Source organism: Podarcis liolepis (genome assembly GCF_965112155.1).
Source record: "Podarcis liolepis genome assembly, chromosome: 10".
Lineage (NCBI taxonomy): Eukaryota > Metazoa > Chordata > Lepidosauria > Squamata > Lacertidae > Podarcis > Podarcis liolepis.
The window spans coordinates 137623-155638 of NC_139562.1; the positions used below are offsets into that span (position 1 = coordinate 137623).

At 44.7% G+C, this 18016-nt stretch overlaps 2 protein-coding genes across 3 annotated transcripts; one reads left to right on the forward strand and one right to left on the reverse strand.

The window, feature by feature from the left end:
• The first annotated feature begins 2074 nt into the window (after positions 1-2074).
• LOC310687436 (lysozyme C, milk isozyme-like) lies at positions 2075-7399 on the forward strand. Its single transcript, XM_083462486.1, has 4 exons — positions 2075-2245; positions 2661-2822; positions 5428-5506; positions 7059-7399. The coding sequence occupies exons 1-4, from the start codon at positions 2101-2103 to the stop codon at positions 7123-7125; spliced, it is 453 nt and encodes a 150-aa protein (XP_083318612.1). The 5' UTR covers positions 2075-2100; the 3' UTR covers positions 7126-7399.
• Positions 7400-12713: 5314 nt separating this feature from the next.
• Positions 12714-17752, reverse strand: LOC310686868 (uncharacterized protein). 2 transcript variants are annotated; one of them, XM_083461320.1, is made up of 2 exons: positions 17264-17752; positions 12714-16253 (listed from the first exon to the last, which is right to left on the reverse strand). In XM_083461320.1, exons 1-2 carry the CDS (start codon positions 17295-17297, stop codon positions 14443-14445), a joined length of 1845 nt encoding a protein of 614 aa, XP_083317446.1. In that variant the 5' UTR covers positions 17298-17752; the 3' UTR covers positions 12714-14442. The 2 variants fall into 2 exon arrangements, with proteins under 2 accessions (XP_083317446.1, XP_083317445.1); XM_083461319.1 differs by having other exon boundaries at positions 12714-16256; positions 17264-17751.
• Positions 17753-18016: the final 264 nt, after the last annotated feature.

Consider the following 18016-nt stretch of genomic DNA (forward strand, 5'->3'; position numbering starts at 1 on the left):
CATGCAACTTGACTAGACAGGACTCTAGCACTCTCCCACCCTGGCCCTGCTCCCACAGTGGCATCTCCCTCTTTCCAAATTTGAGCAACTTTATCTGCAAAAAACTTTGCAAAATCACAGCAGGAGATCTTGGAGTCCTTACCAGGCCCCGATGGCGAAGGTGGTTCTATTAAATTATGATCCACCTGAAAGAGTCTCCTGCTGCAATTTTCTGCATCTGCAATAGAGGCAGTTAAGAAAGTCCTCTTCGCCGTCTCTTTCACCACTTGGTGGGCTCAGTGTTGAGCTCTAACCCGTATCCGGTCTGATTCAGAATGAGTTTTCTGCCACCATTGCTATAGCCGTTTCAGCGATTGTTTCATTGCCCTCAGCTCTGGGGAAAACTGCAGGATTGCCCGAGCTCCATGCAATCAGAAAGGGCACTTCGGAGCCAGAGTCAATAGCCCTGGTTAACCCCACATTCCAGCGGGCCACCAGGGAATCAGCTGAAAGGCCATCAACATGGGATAATGCATTCCCTACCACTCTCTGGAAGCCAATTGGATCCATTAAGTGGTGGGGGCAGACTATCTGAATTGGTCCCACCTCCCTGCAGAGGGGAAGGGTCACAGAGAAGTCCAGTTGCACCAGGAAGTGATCTGACCATGGCACTTCTTTGGTTTCACTTTTACTTAGTGTCAGATCACCCACGTCACTAGAGGTGAACACCAGGTCTAAGGCATGTCCATGACTATGAGTTGGGCCCAACTTATTCAGGGACAGCCCCATGGAGGCCATGCTTTCCACGAAGTCCCGAGCGGCCTCTTGTAAGGTCGTGTCGGCGTGGATGTTAAAATCCCCTAGGACAACCAAACCAGATATCTCCAGGAGAACATCTGCCAAGACCTGAAGCAGCTCGGGCAGGGAATCCTTGGTGCAGATGGGAGGTTGGTACACCAAAAGGAATCCTGAACTGCCCCTATTGCCCAGCTTTCAGAACATGCACTCAGAAAACTGGGTCTTCCCAACAGGGTGCCTGGTACAAGCTAATGACTTCCTAAAAATCACTGCAAATATGACCTGGGTTGCTGTGCATAAGAGAAATCTGGTGGATAAGCAGCAGCAAGAACAGGCCCATCTGCTTCATCCAACCAAGTCTCTGTTACACATGCCAGGTCAAGTCCTCCATCCACAATAAAATAATGGATGGCAGTGGTCTTGTGAATCATTGACCTGGCATTGCACAGCAGCACCTTCAGGTCATGTAGCTCTCCCTTGTTGATTCCAGTGTCCTTCCAGTCAGGACCAGACCCAGAGGCAGGAATAGTCTTCTAACAACAACTAAACCTGCCTCCTTGCAAAATGACATGGGCTGGTCTTAGCGTAACTCCTCCTCCTGCCCATGATCACTGAAATCAGGTGTCCCAGTGCATCCCCCACCCCCGGGTGGAACCTGCCCCAGCCATTCTGTTGGCTGGGACCCACTCCCAAGCAGCCCTGAGCCTCTCCCCTTCAGAACAGAATACAAACTATACAATAAACCAATAAAACAGTAGAAACTAATTAAAAAAACAACAATTTACAGCTATACTAAAATTAAACTAATCCCCAGCCCCAACTAAATGTTTATCCCACCCGCAACAGAGCAGAGAAAAAGAAAAAAATAAACCACCAAAGATTAAAAACTATTTAAAAGCATTTAAAAGCATTTAAAAGCATTTTTGACATTTGCCCCAACCCGAGTTTGTTCCATTGAGTCTGGGCTCTTCAGCACTCACGGCAGGACAATGTCCCTCTGTCCCAGGAGTCTGCTATTTTCCTATTAGGTAATTATTTACTATTACACAGATGCTATATATTTAAGAGCATACATGCTGCCTGCTTTAATCTCTTCCATTGAAAATGATAAGTAAATATTGAGATATTTCCTAAATTGCACACTGTTATCCTATATCAAACCAGAATTGCACCATGTGTCTGTTTTTTTGCAGGGGGTGGGGTTGCTGTCAATATTTATTTCTCCCCCCATCAGTGTTCTGCTTACCATCTGGACTCTGCCCAAAACGTTGGTCTACAAAAGCCACTGGGGACCCCAGGGAACTAAGCATCACTCTCCAGGGAATGGCAGAGATGAAGGCTCTGGCCCTCACCCTCTTCTGCCTCCTCCTTGCAGGGAATGAAGCCAAAGTGTATAAGAGATGTGAACTGGCTGCGCGACTGAAACGGGCTGGGATGGATGGCTATCGTGGCGTCAGCCTGGCCAACTGTGAGTTTGCTCTTCCTTTCCCTTCAGCTTTGCTATTTCTGGTGTTTGGGGGCAAAGCTGAAATGGGGACTTCTTTTCAGGAAAGGGTTCACACAAACCCTGCTGCCCATCAGAATGGCCCAACTTTCATTAATCTTTGAAAGATCAAGAAGCTACACATCCATAGGGCCAAACCAAATTTATCCTCCTTACTACTGTGAGATTATGAAAAGTACTAGTCAGCTGGAATGCAAGAAACTTAAGTGAAAATGTCTATTTAAGACCATGGGGGGGGGGGGTTAGACAGCTTTTACAGTGAACATTGTTAGAATGTTTTTAAATTATTCTGTTTCAAAATGCTGCAACTTTGACAAAAAAGATTGCACACCCAGCGTGTACCCAAATTGTAAGCCTTTTCTTGTTCACTTTGTTCCAGGGATCTGTACTGCTTATCATCAAAGCTCATTTAACACTAGACTCGTGGGGCCACAAACCTCCAGCGGCAATCGTGAGTATGGAATCTTTCAGATAAGCAGCCGCTGGTGGTGCGACAATGGACATGGCTCAACAGCCAATGCCTGTGGGATCTCCTGCTACGGTAAGCAACTTGATACTACAGGGAATGCTAGCTTCCACTTCTTTAATTCAGTTCAAATCTACCTAATTTGCACTTTCTGAAATAATACACAGACAAACACACTGCACATTCTTCAAAACTCACACTTCTAATCTTGCAATGCACTTCTCAAGCCAACTGCATTGGGCACAGTATGCCTACAAATATAGATATATTTACAAAAAATTGCATACAAAAGTGCATTAAAAAGGTAAAGGGACCCCTGACCATTAGGTCCAGTCGTGGCCGACTCTGGGGTTGTGGCGCTCATCTCGCTTTATTGGCCGAGGGAGCTGGCGTAAGTGCATTAGATTACAGAAAATTGCATACAAAGCTGTCATTCAGGAGAATTTCACACAAAATAACTGCTGGATTTTTTAAAAAAGAAAAGAAATCCACAACCTCCACCCCCAGGTGTATCTGTCCAGCTCTTAGGACTGTCCTTAGTCAGTGTCCCCAATGTTTTCGGTATGGTGACCCACAAATCCAAACTTAAAAGACCTAGTGACTACAGATTTATTGTCAAATGAATTTTGGACCTTAGGACTTCCAGAAATGCTGGTACTAATATCTTAATAAATTTTAAAATGTGTCTCCTATACCTCCTGTACCCCCTTCTTTGTTGAATTTGTGGTGAACTTTTAATGACAGGGTTAATAATAAAAATTAAAACTACATAATGAAATTCAAAATGTTTCACATAGTATAGGTTCCATTTATTTGTTTGAGTTAAAGCCATTGGGGTGAGCATAGGGAAAATTGTAGAGAGTACAGTACAGTGATTGCTGCTTCCCTCTCCCCAAATTTCATGTTTACCATGGGAAGACAGCTGTGCCCTGTTTGTCCTGACTGTCTCACTTAATATTGTTTTTACATGCAAACGTACACACTGGTACCACTGTTGTCCAATAACACCAGGGAGCACTCCCTGTACCAGGAAAATCTATACAAGGTAGCCAGACGACACTATTGTGTACACACAGAGCACACACATGCCCTCGCACATAAACATCACAGACATACATGAAGTTTTGTGTCTCTCACTCTACCTTATACTGCACAGATATACAATCACTCAGATATGCCTCTCTCTCTCTGCTCAGGTGCTTGTCTTCCTCTCTCTCTCTCTCTCTCTCACACACACACACACCACATGTGCAGGCATGCATCCCTCCGCCTGCACCAGCAGAGTAGTGTGGGTTGCTGCCCCCCTCCCCTGGTGGACAGGGCATTTGGGGCGGGCGCCAGGGGGTGGCACAATGGAAGGCAATCTTACTTGGCTACAAGTGATCGCCAAAGAAGAATGTAACCCCTTTTCTCACTTACACGAAGCAACATGTAAATCTGTCCCTCCCTTCTATCCATCACACACACACACACATCACACATAACATCTCTCCCACCTTCCTCACACAGCTTGCACATCTCTCTTGCAGTAACACACACATTACTTGAGCGCTAGCATCCCAATTCTAAAAAGCATCTTCATAAGGCTAAAGAACCATCCGTCAACAGCACCACCTAGCGGGCTGCGAGGAGACCTAGGCCTCTCCTTTACTTTTCCAACCCTTTTTAAAGAAAACATCTCCAGCACAAGGCAAAAGAGGCACCTGCTGGTGGTTGGTGGATAGCAGAATCCTGAATGTGCCGGGACGTCCCTGCTGCTCCTCCCCAACCCCAACCCCATTCCATTTAGCCTTACTTACCATGGGACAAACAAGGCGCTCACTGCTTGCTGGCAGGCAGCAGCACCCTGAGCATGCAGGGAGAACCCCACAGCTCTTTCCTTCCTTTCCCAACGTTTCATTTCAAGTAAACATCTGAAGGCAGGCAGCTGTGTGAACAAAAGTCCTAGCACTCCTTGCCAAAGTTTTCCAATAGGGGGAGAAAGCACTGAAGCAATCGACCCACTTCTACAGGTTTGGCTGCCCATTTGCAGGTTGAGACCCACAGGCTGGGAAACATTGCCCTACGCCAGGGGTAGGCAACCTAAGGCCCGTGGGCCAGATGTGGCCCAATCTCCTTCTCAATCCGGCCCGCGGATGGTCCAGGAATCAGCGTGTTTTTACATGAGTAGAATGTGTACTTTTATTTAAAATGCATCTCTGGGTTATTTGTGGGGCATAGGAATTTGTTCTTTTTTTTAATATATGGTCTGAGGGACGGTGGACTGGCCCACGGCTGAAAAAGGTTGCTGACCCCTGCCCTAGGCCATGACCTCTCACTAGGCCATGCGCTGTCCCACTGCCTCACTATCCTCCTGCTTTTACCGGGTTGCAATGTGTCCTGGAACTGTGACCTTGCTTGTCTGGATGGAGGATGAGATGGCCATTTCTAAAGAACTGATTTCTTTCTCTGGCTAGAATGCAGCTGGCTAGAAGGGATCCCCCGCTTGGTGCTATAACGATTGAATGCCAGCTCAAGGGGGAAATGCTTTAAGTGTTCCCCAAAAGTTGGATGGACCTCTAGGAAAAGGTTTTCCACAGTTCAGAGGCAGCCCCTGCAGCCTTGGGGGTGTTTGTATTCTGGGGTTTGCATTTTAGGAATCCCCAGTAACCTCCTTTGCTTTCTGACAAATCTTTGCCAGCATTCTTAAATGATGACATCACAAATGATATTAACTGTGCCAAGAGGATTGTCCGTGACCCTCAAGGGATGAACGCCTGGTAAGTGCTAATATCTCAGTGACTGGAACATTCAATACCAGCCAAGTTTTCAGTTCACATAACTATGTAGAGGAAGGTGGTTTCACTTGACTGTTGTACAGCTGGCAGCTAAAGATCCTTCCCCAATAGGCACTGACAGGGGCTAAAGATGCTTCCTTAAATGTACAGCCAGTAGTGCCCCCACTGCTCTGGGACCCTGCTGCCCTTCTCCACTTCCCCTGAGTAACTGGCAGCATCAGACAGTGCTGGGAAGCCAGGAAAAGACCGCAGCCCCACCCGCATCACAAAGCCAGCCACCACTGTGTGCAGCAAACACTTGGGAGCTGTCTTGGTGGGGATTTAAGGACATGATTTGGCAACTGAGCCAATGTGGAGTAGTGGTAAGAGAGGACCTGGGAGCCCAGAGATCAAATCCTGACTCAGCCAGGAAGTTCACAGGTTGACACTGAGTCAGTCACTGTCTCACAACCCAGCCTACAGTGTTTTTCTAAGGGGAAGAACCACGTATGCCACCTTGAGCTCCTTGGAGAAAAGGTGGGGTATAAATGTAGTAATAAATAAATTGGAATGCAGGAAAGGAGGAGACAGCCTGAGTTCTGTCATGGGCTGGAGCAAAGTCCTGGGGCAGATGGTTCACTTCCCAAGCTTGCTTGGAGGTCTTTCACAGAAGGCTATCAATGCTTAGCAGCCACAATGACTCTGTTCCACCTCCATTCTTAGGCACAATGTGCCTCTGAATGTGCTTCTCACTCACTGGATCATGACCTTGTCATGGTGAGTGGGCTTGTATGTTCCTATGACCCTTGTGAGCGAAGCTGTTGGGAGTCGCGTACTCCCAGCAGGGTCACCCAAGGCGGTAAGGTCAAAGGGAAGGAGCTAGACAAAGAATGACCCAAGAAGTCCTCAACAGCAGAACAGGAGGAAGATAACAAGTGGCATGTTACAGTGGCTGTGAAGGCGGGTGAAGGCTGCAGCAGATAAGAATTTGCCGGTCGTTGTTATACTCATGCCATCGGAATAGAGCCTTATTGCGAAGACTGGGTGTTGATCAGCGTGCACTGATCTACACACATACAACAAATTCACACACAGGCATCTTCTAAAAAAATCCCAAACCCAAACCCCAAAAAGTCCCATAGTGGTTGGCAAATGTTTATGTGGGCAAGACCGTGAAATCTAGAAGCCCCTAGTCAGGAACTAGCATGTGGGTGGTAGATACAGACAGATTCAGCCATTCTGACTCAAGGAATGAGGCAGTGAGCAGCTCAGCAGCTCTGTCCATGACTGAGCAGTAAAGTTCCACGGAGGATGGGAAGCAAAATTTTGCTAGAAGGGCATCATGGGCTGTTAACAGATGGACTTCCCGTTCACCACCAAAACTGATCATCAGCAGGGACAATGAACGGGAAGAAATACTCTGTAGCTGACACACATGCCTCACTTGGAAATGTTGTGGAGCTTTTAAAGAAGATCCATCTCACTTGTAGTTACTTGGAAGCAACAGTCATGTGACTTCCCTCACTTCATTTTTTACTCTCATCCTGACTTTTAGGTATGCTTGGCAGAAATTTTGCAAAGGAAAAAATCTCTCAAAGTGGACAAAAGGTTGCAGACTCTGAGTTCCATGGTCCTGAATGAATTCCAGCATTTCTCTTGAGATCCCCTTTGATGAAACATCTACCTACTGCCATATAATCAAAATCCAGTTGCTTCTTTCTGGGCTGGCATTTGTATGTTGTGCCCCACCCCACGGTGGAGGGAAATGGCCCCCTTTCTATATGAATGAGGGAAAGTGATTATTATTTTTTAATGTGTCTGGGGTGGTCAGTCATCTTGCTCTGGATTGCAAGCTTCTCTGCTTGAAAATCTTCAATAAATTGAACATAAACAAAACTCTTTTCTTCCTTGATGAGTGAATAGAAAGAACAGAATTAGGTCAAGCATCATCGTCTCATCATAATTTGAAGGGAGGCGCAGAGGCAGACCTATGTGCACCCCTGGCAAGGAGCTGTATGGGCACACACACCAGAAAAGATCACTTCTCCCCCATGTGATCTTGCTGTGACAGCAGCAATGCACTGCCACAAACATACACATCATCAACTCCATAGTCTCATGCAGTCTACCTTCATGCTTCCTCGCCATCTTTCTCACCACTCAGCTCCCAGCTCTGTCTAAACTCATGACTTTATACAGATAACTAGTGACAGATTTCTGGGGTGACTTACAAATGTCAGATTGGAAAATGGGCCCCAAGTTTGGAGTCAATTTAAAATTGGAACACATCCTATAATATTCCCATTATTTCCTGACTGACTTTCTCCTGCTTATTACTTCTGGTACATCCTATTATGAAGTTTTCCAGGCAGTCTATTATCCCTTCAAATGGCCAGGCCTGCCTTTATATGGACTGGGTCTGCAGTGCTGAGGAAGAGGCTGTGCCTAACCCTTTCTCCCTACATCAGGTGGAACTGCCTTCCTGAAGCTGTCAGCTGAGGGAGAAACTCAAACGTCAAGATAGCCATATCAAGCAACACACATCTCTCCTCTTAAGTCCAGGGGAACTGCTGGGTTTAAGCAGGGTTGGGCAATGGGGATCAGGGGCATGATGGATGAGGCCATAAATTTCCCACTGCAGTCATAAATGCCCACGTACTACAGCGAAATAATAGTCGGCTAGGAACAGAATTACTGTGCTTGGACAGAGAATGACACATCAGACGTGAAACCTAAAACAGGACGTAAGTAGGAGCCCAGGGCCCTTCTGATCCCATGTCTTTGTGCTTGAGCTTTAAAAATGGGGAAATTCCAGCTTCGCAAACCGTCATTGGAAATATTCCTTATTTCCAAACTGTTCAACTTAATCAAACCTTGTTCTGGTGGTATGGATTTATTCGGTTGGGGTGGTGCACATCTCTTTGTTTAAGCAATCCCTATCAGTTCAAAAATTGATGCTTTTGAATTATGGTGCTGGAGGAGACTCTTGAGAGTCCCATGGACTACAAGAAGATCAAACCTCTCAATTCCTAAGGAAATCAGCCCTGAGTGCTCACTGGAAGGACAGATCCTGAAGCTGAGGCTCCAATACTTTGGCCGCCTCATGAGAAGACTCCCTGGAAAAGACCCTGATGTTGGGAAAGATGGAGGGCACAAGGAGAAGGGGACGACAGAGGACGAGATGGTTGGATAGTGTTTTCGAAGCTACCAGCATGAGTTTGACCAAACTGCGGGAGGCAGTGGAAGGCAGGAGTGCCTGGCGTGCTCTGGTCCAGGGGGGTCATGAAGAGTCGGACACAACTAAACGACTAAACAACAACATCAGTTCCCCATTGCTGGTGGCCAGGAAATATACAGAACATTTCTTCTCTCTTTTTTTCACCAGAGCTTAAGTAAAATTCCAGCAAAACACTTAAAAAACAACAACACGGTGTTGCCCCTTAGCTGTACATTTGGCATTCACTAACTGCAGTTTTCTGTTACAGATAGGTAGCCGTGTTGGTCTGCCATAGTCAAAATAAAAAAATTTCTTCCAGTAGCACCTTAAAGACCAACTAAGTTAGTTCTTGGTATGAGCTTTCGTGTGCATGCACACTTCTTGCTCATACCAAGAACTAACTTAGTTGGTCTTTAAGGTGCTACTGGAAGAAATTTTTTATGCAGTTTTCTGCATATCCTTTGGCTCTTCAGCTTGATGTCAATGGCCACATGCTAAGTTCTCCACTGATGAAAATGAAACAAACCACTGCATTTGGAACCTAACATCATCATCATCATGTTGGTCACTTTATCTTTTCCAAGGCAACCCAAAGTTACAAAAAAAATACAACCACCCAAAACCCCACACTTAGATACATTAAAACAAGAGGGGAAAGAGAGAGAAAATCTCACTTACTTCTAAAAGGCCCCAGATAGTTCAAGGCTAAAGGCCAAATGCCTGGTTATAGAGGACAGTTTTGCCTGATGCCTAAGGATATAAATGATAGTGTCAGGTGAGCTTCCCAAGGGCCACCGCAGAGAAGGCCTCTTCTTGTGTTGCCAGAGGAAGCACATGAAGAAGGGCCTCAGATGATGATGGCAGCATCCAGGTCGGTTCATATTGAGAGAGGCAGTCCTTGAGGTATTGTGGTCCTCAGCCATTTAAGGCTTGATAGGTTAAAATCAGCACTTTGAATCAGCAAACTAAATATGACATAATAGGCATCACTGAAACCTGGTGGGATAAGTCCCACGATTGGAATGTAATAATGGGGGGATACAATCTATTTCAGAGAAACAGACCAGACAAGAAAGGAGGAGGAGTGGCGTTATATGTCAGGGATGTGTATACCTGTGAAGAGATCCAAGATTTAGATCCTCAAAGCCAAAGTGAGAGCATTTGGGTCAAAATTAAGGGAGAGAAGAATAACAGAGACCTCATTGTGGGAGTTTACTATAGATCCCCAAGCCAAACGGAGGACATAGATGATGCCTTCCTGGAACAGATGGCCAAGCATGCAAAAGGAAGGGAGATAGTAGTAATGGGGGACTTCAATTACCCGGATATTTGTTGGACGTCAAACTCAGCCAAGAGCATAAGGTCAAACAGATTCCTCACTGGCCTTGCAGACAACTTCATTGTCCAGAAAGTGGGAGAAGCAACAAGAGGAACAGCCATTTTAGATCTGGTCCTAACCAATGTTGATGACCTGGTTAGTGGGGTAGAAGTGGAAGGATCATTAGGCGCGAGTGATCATGCTCTTCTGAAGTTTACTATACAGCGGAAAGGAGCAGCCAAGCATACTAGGACTCAATTTCTTGACTTTAAGAAAGACAACTTCATAAAACTTAGGGAAGTGCTGGGTGAGATCCCATGGACAACAACACTAAAAGGAAAGGGAGTTCATGATGGCTGGGAGTTTGTTAAGAGGGAGATACTAAAAGCACAACATCAGGCAATACCAATGAGACGGAAACATGGAAGGTGCCTAAAGAAGCCAGGGTGGCTATCTAAAGAACTTTTAACTGAATTAAGATTAAAAAAGGATGTGTACAAAAAATGGAAAAGGGGGGAAACCACCAAAGAGGAATTCAAACAAATAGCCAGCACGTGTAGACACAAAGTCAGAAAAGCTAAAGCACAGAATGAACTCAGGCTTGCTAGAGAGGTTAAAAGCAACAAAAAAGGCTTTTATGGGTATGTTCGTAGCAAAAGGAAGAACAAAGAAACAATGGGGTCACTCAGAGGAGAAGATGGTGAAATGCAAACAGGGGACACAGAAAGGGCTGAACTACTCAATGCCTTCTTTGCCTCAGTCTTCTCCGATAAAGAAAACAATGCCCGACCTGAAGAATTTGGAGCAAATGATTCAGCAAAGGAAACACAGCCCAGAATAACTAAGGAGATAGTACAAGAATATTTGGCTAGTTTAGATGTATTCAAGTCTCCAGGGCCAGATGAACTGCATCCGAGAGTATTAAAAGAACTGGCAGATGTGATCTCAGAACCACTGGCAGTCATCTTTGAGAATTCCTGGAGAACAGGCGAAGTCCCGGCAGACTGGAGGAGGGCAAATGTTGTCCCTATTTTCAAAAAGGGGAAAAGAGAGGACCCAAATAATTACCGCCCAGTCAGTCTGACATCAATAGCAGGGAAGATACTGGAGCAGATCATTAAGCAAACAGTCTGTGAGCACCTAGAAAGGAATGCTGTGATCACCAATAGTCAGCATGGATTTCTGAAAAATAAGTCATGTCAGACTAACCTGATCTCGTTTTTTGACAGAATTACAAGCCTGGTAGATGAAGGGAACGCAGTGGATGTAGCCTACCTTGATTTCAGCAAGGCATTTGACAAGGTGCCCCATGATATTCTTGTAAAGAAGCTGGTAAAATGTGGTCTTGACTATGCTACCACTCAGTGGATTTGTAACTGGCTGACTGACCGAACCCAAAGGGTGCTCATCAATGGTTCCTCTTCATCCTGGAGAAGAGTGACTAGTGGGGTGCCACAGGGTTCTGTCTTGGGCCCGGTCTTATTCAACATCTTTATCAACGACTTGGATGATGGACTCAAGGGCATCCTGATCAAATTTGCAGACGACACCAAACTGGGAGGGGTGGCTAACACCCCAGAGGACAGGATCACACTTCAAAACGACCTTGACAGATTAGAGAACTGGGCAAAAATAAACAAGATGAATTTTAACAGGGAGAAATGTAAAGTATTGCACTTGGGCAAAAAAAATGAGAGGCACAAATACAAGATGGGTGACACCTGGCTTGAGAGCAGTACATGTGAAAAGGATCTAGGAGTCTTGGTTGACCACAAACTTGACATGAGCCAACAGTGTGACGCGGCAGCTAAAAAAGCCAATGCAATTCTGGGCTGCATCAATAGGAGTATAGCATCTAGATCAAGGGAAGTAATAGTGCCACTGTATTCTGCTCTGGTCAGACCTCACCTGGAGTACTGTGTCCAGTTCTGGGCACCACAATTCAAGAAGGACACTGACAAACTGGAACGTGTCCAGAGGAGGGCAACCAAAATGGTCAAAGGCCTGGAAACGATGCCTTATGAGGAACGGCTAAGGGAGCTGGGCATGTTTAGCCTGGAGAAGAGGAGGTTAAGGGGTGATATGATAGCCATGTTCAAATATATAAAAGGATGTCACATAGAGGAGGGAGAAAGGTTGTTTTCTGCTGCTCCAGAGAAGCGGACACGGAGCAATGGATCCAAACTACAAGAAAGAAGATTCCACCTAAACATTAGGAAGAACTTCCTGACAGTAAGAGCTGTTCGACAGTGGAATTTGCTGCCAAGGAGTGTGGTGGAGTCTCCTACTTTGGAGGTCTTTAAGCAGAGGCTTGACAACCATATGTCAGGAGTGCTCTGATGGTGTTTCCTGCTTGGCAGGGGGTTGGACTCGATGGCCCTTGTGGTCTCTTCCAACTCTATGATTCTATGATTCTATGATTCTATGATTCTATGATTCTATGAATTGGGCCTGGAAACTAAATGACAGCCAGGGCAGTCAGGCCAGGATCAGTGTGAGATGCTCAGTGTGAGATACTGGAAGCCAGGACCTCCAAGGTTGCTTTCTCTGAAATGCTGCCAGTTCCAATATGGCCCTGTCACCAAACCGTGGTAACTTGGTTTTCTTGAAATCCGGAGAGACAAGTGATATCCCGTATGCTATAGGACTTTCAATAAGACATGTCGGAGACCAGATTTGGGTTTATACACCTTTCATGCAACATTTATTTCACATAGTCAGGTATACTTGAATACATTGGTACCAAGAGGTTCAAACATTCACAGTTCATTCACCCATACTCACAAGGCCCTTCACGTGGGTTGATCATGCCTGACGCAAGAGCTGTGGCGTAGTCCCGGCACACTGAGGGCATGCAGAGAGTCCTTTTTATAGCCTTCTTCACCCATTGCCATCTGTGGGCTGGCTTGGAGAGGGATTGAACCTCCACCGCTCTTCTTCTGCTCTCCTCCTGGACCACCACCAAGTTGCCTCTGCAGCTGCACCTCAGAACATACAGCGTGTCCGAGGCCTTTATCTCATGTCCGTGGCCCATTGCCAGTTCCTCCCTGTTTTTGTCTGGGGCTTTTTGCTTTCAGTAAACAACACCACAGTCATACATTCCTCTTTGATCAAACTAATTTCTCGCTACACTTGCCAGCATATCATGCTTTGCGAATTCTCCATTTTCTTTTGGGCCTAACATTCATACTACACCTTCATGACAACCCCGAGCAATATAAAGACATCTGCTGTCAAAACATGAAAATCTGGCAAACAAATACAGTGTGTATTTTGAAAGGCTTTTGGAAAAGCAGGAATACCAACAATCATATTTCAATAAACAAGTAAAAGTCTCAGATAAGATGCAGATTATATCTTACAAAGTGACTGAACTCATTGCTTAACAGACAAGACCACATACAATAGGTGGGGGGGGGATTATTAAGCCTTCCTGCGGTTTGTGAAAAAAATGTTGGCTAATGATGGAAATGCTTGTCTGATGACGCAATTCACAGAAGAAAAGCTGATATGTCAACTAATCTTCAGGAAGCATCTTTCTGATAGTATGAAGAATTCTATACTTGCCTTTTAAGTTGATGAATCTATTGACCTTAGGGGTTTTATACTTTCTGAATGTTCCATAATCACATTATGAAGTAGTTATGTTGGAAATGTAACGAAGCAGTAGAAGCAATGGATCATGTATGGTGATGTAAAAAAATAGGAGAATTCTGAGATACAATCTACAATGAGTTTAAAAAAGATGTTTAAATTATCATTTCCAAAAAAGCCAGAAGCTTTCCTTCTAGGAATCATTGTGGATGAGATCCCCAAAGATTGAAGAAGTTATTTATGTACGCCATCACGGCAGCAAGAGTATTGACAGCACAAAACTGGAAAGAAGACCAAAGAATAAGAATAAGAATAAGAATAAGAATAAGAATAAGAATAAGAATACCAACGAAGAGGGACTGGCAAGCAAAACTGATGGAATATGTGGAGATGGATAAGCTGACAGGGCAGTTAAGAGACCAAGAGTACCAAAAAGTTAACAGCAATTGGAGTAATTTTTTAAAATATCTGAAAGATTACTGCGGCGATTTAAATTTTTTGACTGGGCTAGATTGACTCTTGTAAAGATAACCAGTAGAAACGGTAAATAGAAGATTAGATCCAACTGGAAAGGCATACAACAAAGAATTCTATGGACCCCAGTAAGACGTGGAAGGAAGTCCAATGCAAACAAAGTAACAACGTTCAGTAGATAAGTAACATATTTATTTTATTTTTGTTTATGCATACATGTTCAATGGTGGAATGTTGAGAGATTTCAATTATTTATAGTGAATGTTGACGTGTATGAAAAGGGTGCTTGTAAATCAACAGAAAAACCAATAAAGATGGAAAACAACAACCCTTAACCTATAGTTCCCCCCCTATATGAATTCTTTGATGGGTCAAGAGATTGCCCTTCTGACTGAAACTCTTTCCACATTCCAAGCACTGAAATGGTTTCTCCCCTGTATGAATTCTTTGATGAGAAGTGAAATTCTGCTTCCGCAGAAAGCTCTTTCCACACTCTTGGCACTGAAATGGTTTCTCCCCACGGTGAATACTTTGATGACTATGGAGGTTTGTGCTTGTATTAAAGCTCTTTCTGCATTCAAAGCACTGAAATGGTTTCTCCCCTGTATGAATTCTTTGATGAGAAGTGAAATTCTGCTTCCACAGAAAGCTCTTTCCACACTCTTGGCACTGAAATGGTTTCTCCCCACGGTGAATACTTTGATGACTATGGAGGTTTGCGTTTGTCTTAAAGCTCTTTCCACATTCCAAACACTGAAATGGTCTCTCCCCTGTATGAATCGTTTGATGAGAAGTGAAACCACGCTTCCGCAGAAAGCTCTTTCCACACTCTTGGCACTGAAATGGTTTCTCCCCACGGTGAATACTTTGATGACTATGGAGGTTTGTGCTTGTATTAAAGCTCTTTCCGCATTCAAAGCACTGAAATGGTTTATCTCCAGTATGAATTCTTTGATGGGCTGAGAGATTGGACTTCACACTGAAGCTCTTCCCACATTCCAAGCACTGATATGGTTTCTCCCCTGTATGAACTGTTTGATGGGCCTTGAGAGTGGACCTCTCACAGAAGCCCTTCCCACATTCCAAGCACTGATGTGGTTTCTCCCCACGGTGAATTTTCTGATGCCGATATAAGTTTGCGCTACTGCTAAAGCTCTTCCCACATTCTGAGCACTGATATGGTTTCTCCCCTGTATGAATTACTTGATGTGCTGTGAGAGAGGACCTCACACGGAAGCCCTTCCCACATTCCAAGCAATGATATGGTTTCCCCTCTGTGTGAATTATCTGGTGGGCTGTAAGATTGGACCGCTGTCGGAAGCTCTTTCCACATTCTGAGCACTGATATGGTTTCTCCCCAGTATGAATTCTTTGGTGGGAAGTGAAGTAGCTGCTGTTACTGAAGCTCTTTCCACATTCCAAGCACTGATATGGTTTTTCCCCAGTGTGAACTTTCTGGTGTTCACGGAGGTTTGCGCTAATTTTAAAGCTCTTTCCACATTCCAAGCACTGGTATGGTTCCTCCCCTGTATGAATTCTTTGATGGGAAGTGAGATTGGTAATCTCACGAAAGCTCTTTCCACACTCCAAGCACTGATAGGGCTTCTCCCCTGTATGAATTCTTTGATGGGAAAAGAGCCTTGCTTTACTACTCAAGCTCTTTCCACACTCCAAGCACTGATAGGGCTTCTCCCCTGTATGAATTCTTTGATGGGAAGTGAGATGGGCCCTCTCACGGAAGCTGTTTCCACATTCCAAGCACTGGTGAGGTTTTCCCCCAATGTGAACTTTCTGGTGTCGATGGAGATTTGCACTTATTTTAAAGCTCTTTCCACATTCCAAGCACTGGTATGGTTCCTCCCCTGTATGAATTCTTTGATGGGTCATGAGATGGGTCTTCACACGAAAGCTCTTTCCACACTCCAAGCACTGATAGGGCTTCTCCCCTGTATGAATTCTTTGATGGGAAAAGAGCCTTGCTTTACTACTTAAGCTCTTTCCACATTCCAAGCACTGATAGGGCTTCTGCCCAGTAGGATTTATTCGATGGGAAGTGATATGGGAGCTCTGGCTGAAGTTCGCTCCACACAGCCTCTCCACTGTGCAGATTTTGTGGTGGCCTCCCTTCTTTATTTCCAATTCATCACCTTCTGCAACGAGGAGAGAAACCGATTAGAGCTTCAGGAAGAAATGGAGCCCCAAATTATTGAACAATGCTAATGAACACTTGTGATAGAGGAAGAACTGAGGGCATTAGTCGTGAGGTCTTACTACAGAGCTTTCCAAACTGTGTTTTGCGACACATTAGCGTGTCAACTACAGTGTGTACTCACCCCACGCTCCTCCTGGGGCTGGAAAGGGGTTAGTTGCTTGTAAAACTGAATTACTGTGTCATGAAATGATGCAAAACTGAATTACAGTGGTACCTCAGGTTACATACGCTTCAGGTTACATACGCTTCAGGTTATAGACTCTGCTAACCCAGAAATAATGCTTCAGGTTAAGAACTTTGCTTCAGGATGAGAACAGAAATCGTGCTCTGGCGGCGCAGCAGCAGCAGGAGGCCCCATTAGCTAAAGTGGTGCTTCAGGTTAAGCACAGTTTCAGGTTAAGAACGGACCTCCGGAACGAATTAAGTACTTAACCTGATGTACCAATGTACTGTGTTGCAAAATGATGCATGTCTAAAAAATGTGTCACCAACATGAAAAGTTTGGAAAGCTCTGTACTCCAGGGTTCACTGCCTTTTTTGACTGGCATTCACTGACCTATTTATAGGAACCTGAGATTTGAAAAGTCTGGCTCGTTCCTGGGATGGATTTTGTTTGGCTCATGAAATCCACTCCATCTCCAATGTCAATTGTCTCTTTGGTCAACCAAAAACTGATGGAAGCAAAAAGAAAAAACCTGACAAAAGCTACTTCCACTTCCCCATCAACTCTGCACTCTATATTTTAAAAGGCCTAGGAAGTTCAGCCTGATCATGATTAAAAAGGCATAACCAGAGGAAGAATATTCACAGAAAAGTGGTAGGTAGCCTTCCATTCACAGTAAGCTGGTGGGGTGTTAGAATCCCAGATTCTGTAGGTGGGAAGTTCATCACATAGATATACATCTTGAATTTAAAAACAGATATTATGATCCAACGGAGCCTTACCGAGAGAGTCCAAGATCCCACGAGTCTCCTCCATGACTTCCTTAGGCAGAGCTCTCTGGTCAGGATCCAGCAACGCTCACTCCTCGTCCGTGAAACAAGTAGCTACATCTTCAAAACACGCTGGACCATAAAATAAAAAGGTCTTCGTCTTAGATAGCATAAGGATTATCTACTATACTTTGCTCTGTTGTTTTCTGCCTGTTCTTTGCTCCGTTGTTTTAATGGGATTGTTTTGCTGCACATTTTAATTATTTAAAATGCTTATTTAACATTTTAATGGAATAATTTTATTGTGTATTTTAATGATTGAAATCTTTGTGTAACTGGCTAGAGCTCCACGTTGTGTTCTTTTCTCCCTGTGCGCTATTTTAGGGGGGGACCCTCATTGTGCAAATGATGGAGCTGATCAGGTGCGCCCTGGCCAATGTTTACTATTGTTTGTCAGCTGCTTAGAAGCCAATTTAGCATTCAACAATCAATACTGAAATAAAACTACAACAACTGATAAATAATACAGTGGTGCCTCACAAGACGAAATTAATTCGTTCCGCAAGTTTTTTCTTCTTGCGAGTTTTTTGTCTTGCGAAGCACGGTTTCCCATAGGAATGCATTGAAAATCAATCAATGCGTTCCTATGGAAACCGCCTTCAGACCAGGTCCGGGGACAGTCTGTCCCCCAAACTCTTCTGAAGGCTGGGGGGGGGGACAAGGGCTTTTCTTCCCACCCCCAGAATTTTAAAAAACCCCAGGACA

Coding starts and splice junctions, on each gene's coding strand:
- LOC310686868 (XM_083461319.1), bottom strand. CDS start 17,297: ATGGAGGAGACTCGTGGGATCTTGGACTCTCTCG. Junction 16,257..17,263: donor TGGGATCTTGGACTCTCTCG/GTAAGGCTCCGT, acceptor TCCTCGTTGCAG/AAGGTGATGAATTGGAAATA.
- LOC310687436 (XM_083462486.1), top strand. CDS start 2,101: ATGGCAGAGATGAAGGCTCTGGCCCTCACCCTCTTCTGCCTCCTCCTT. Junction 2,246..2,660: donor TGGCGTCAGCCTGGCCAACT/GTGAGTTTGCTC, acceptor ACTTTGTTCCAG/GGATCTGTACTGCTTATCAT. Junction 5,507..7,058: donor CCTCAAGGGATGAACGCCTG/GTAAGTGCTAAT, acceptor CCTGACTTTTAG/GTATGCTTGGCAGAAATTTT.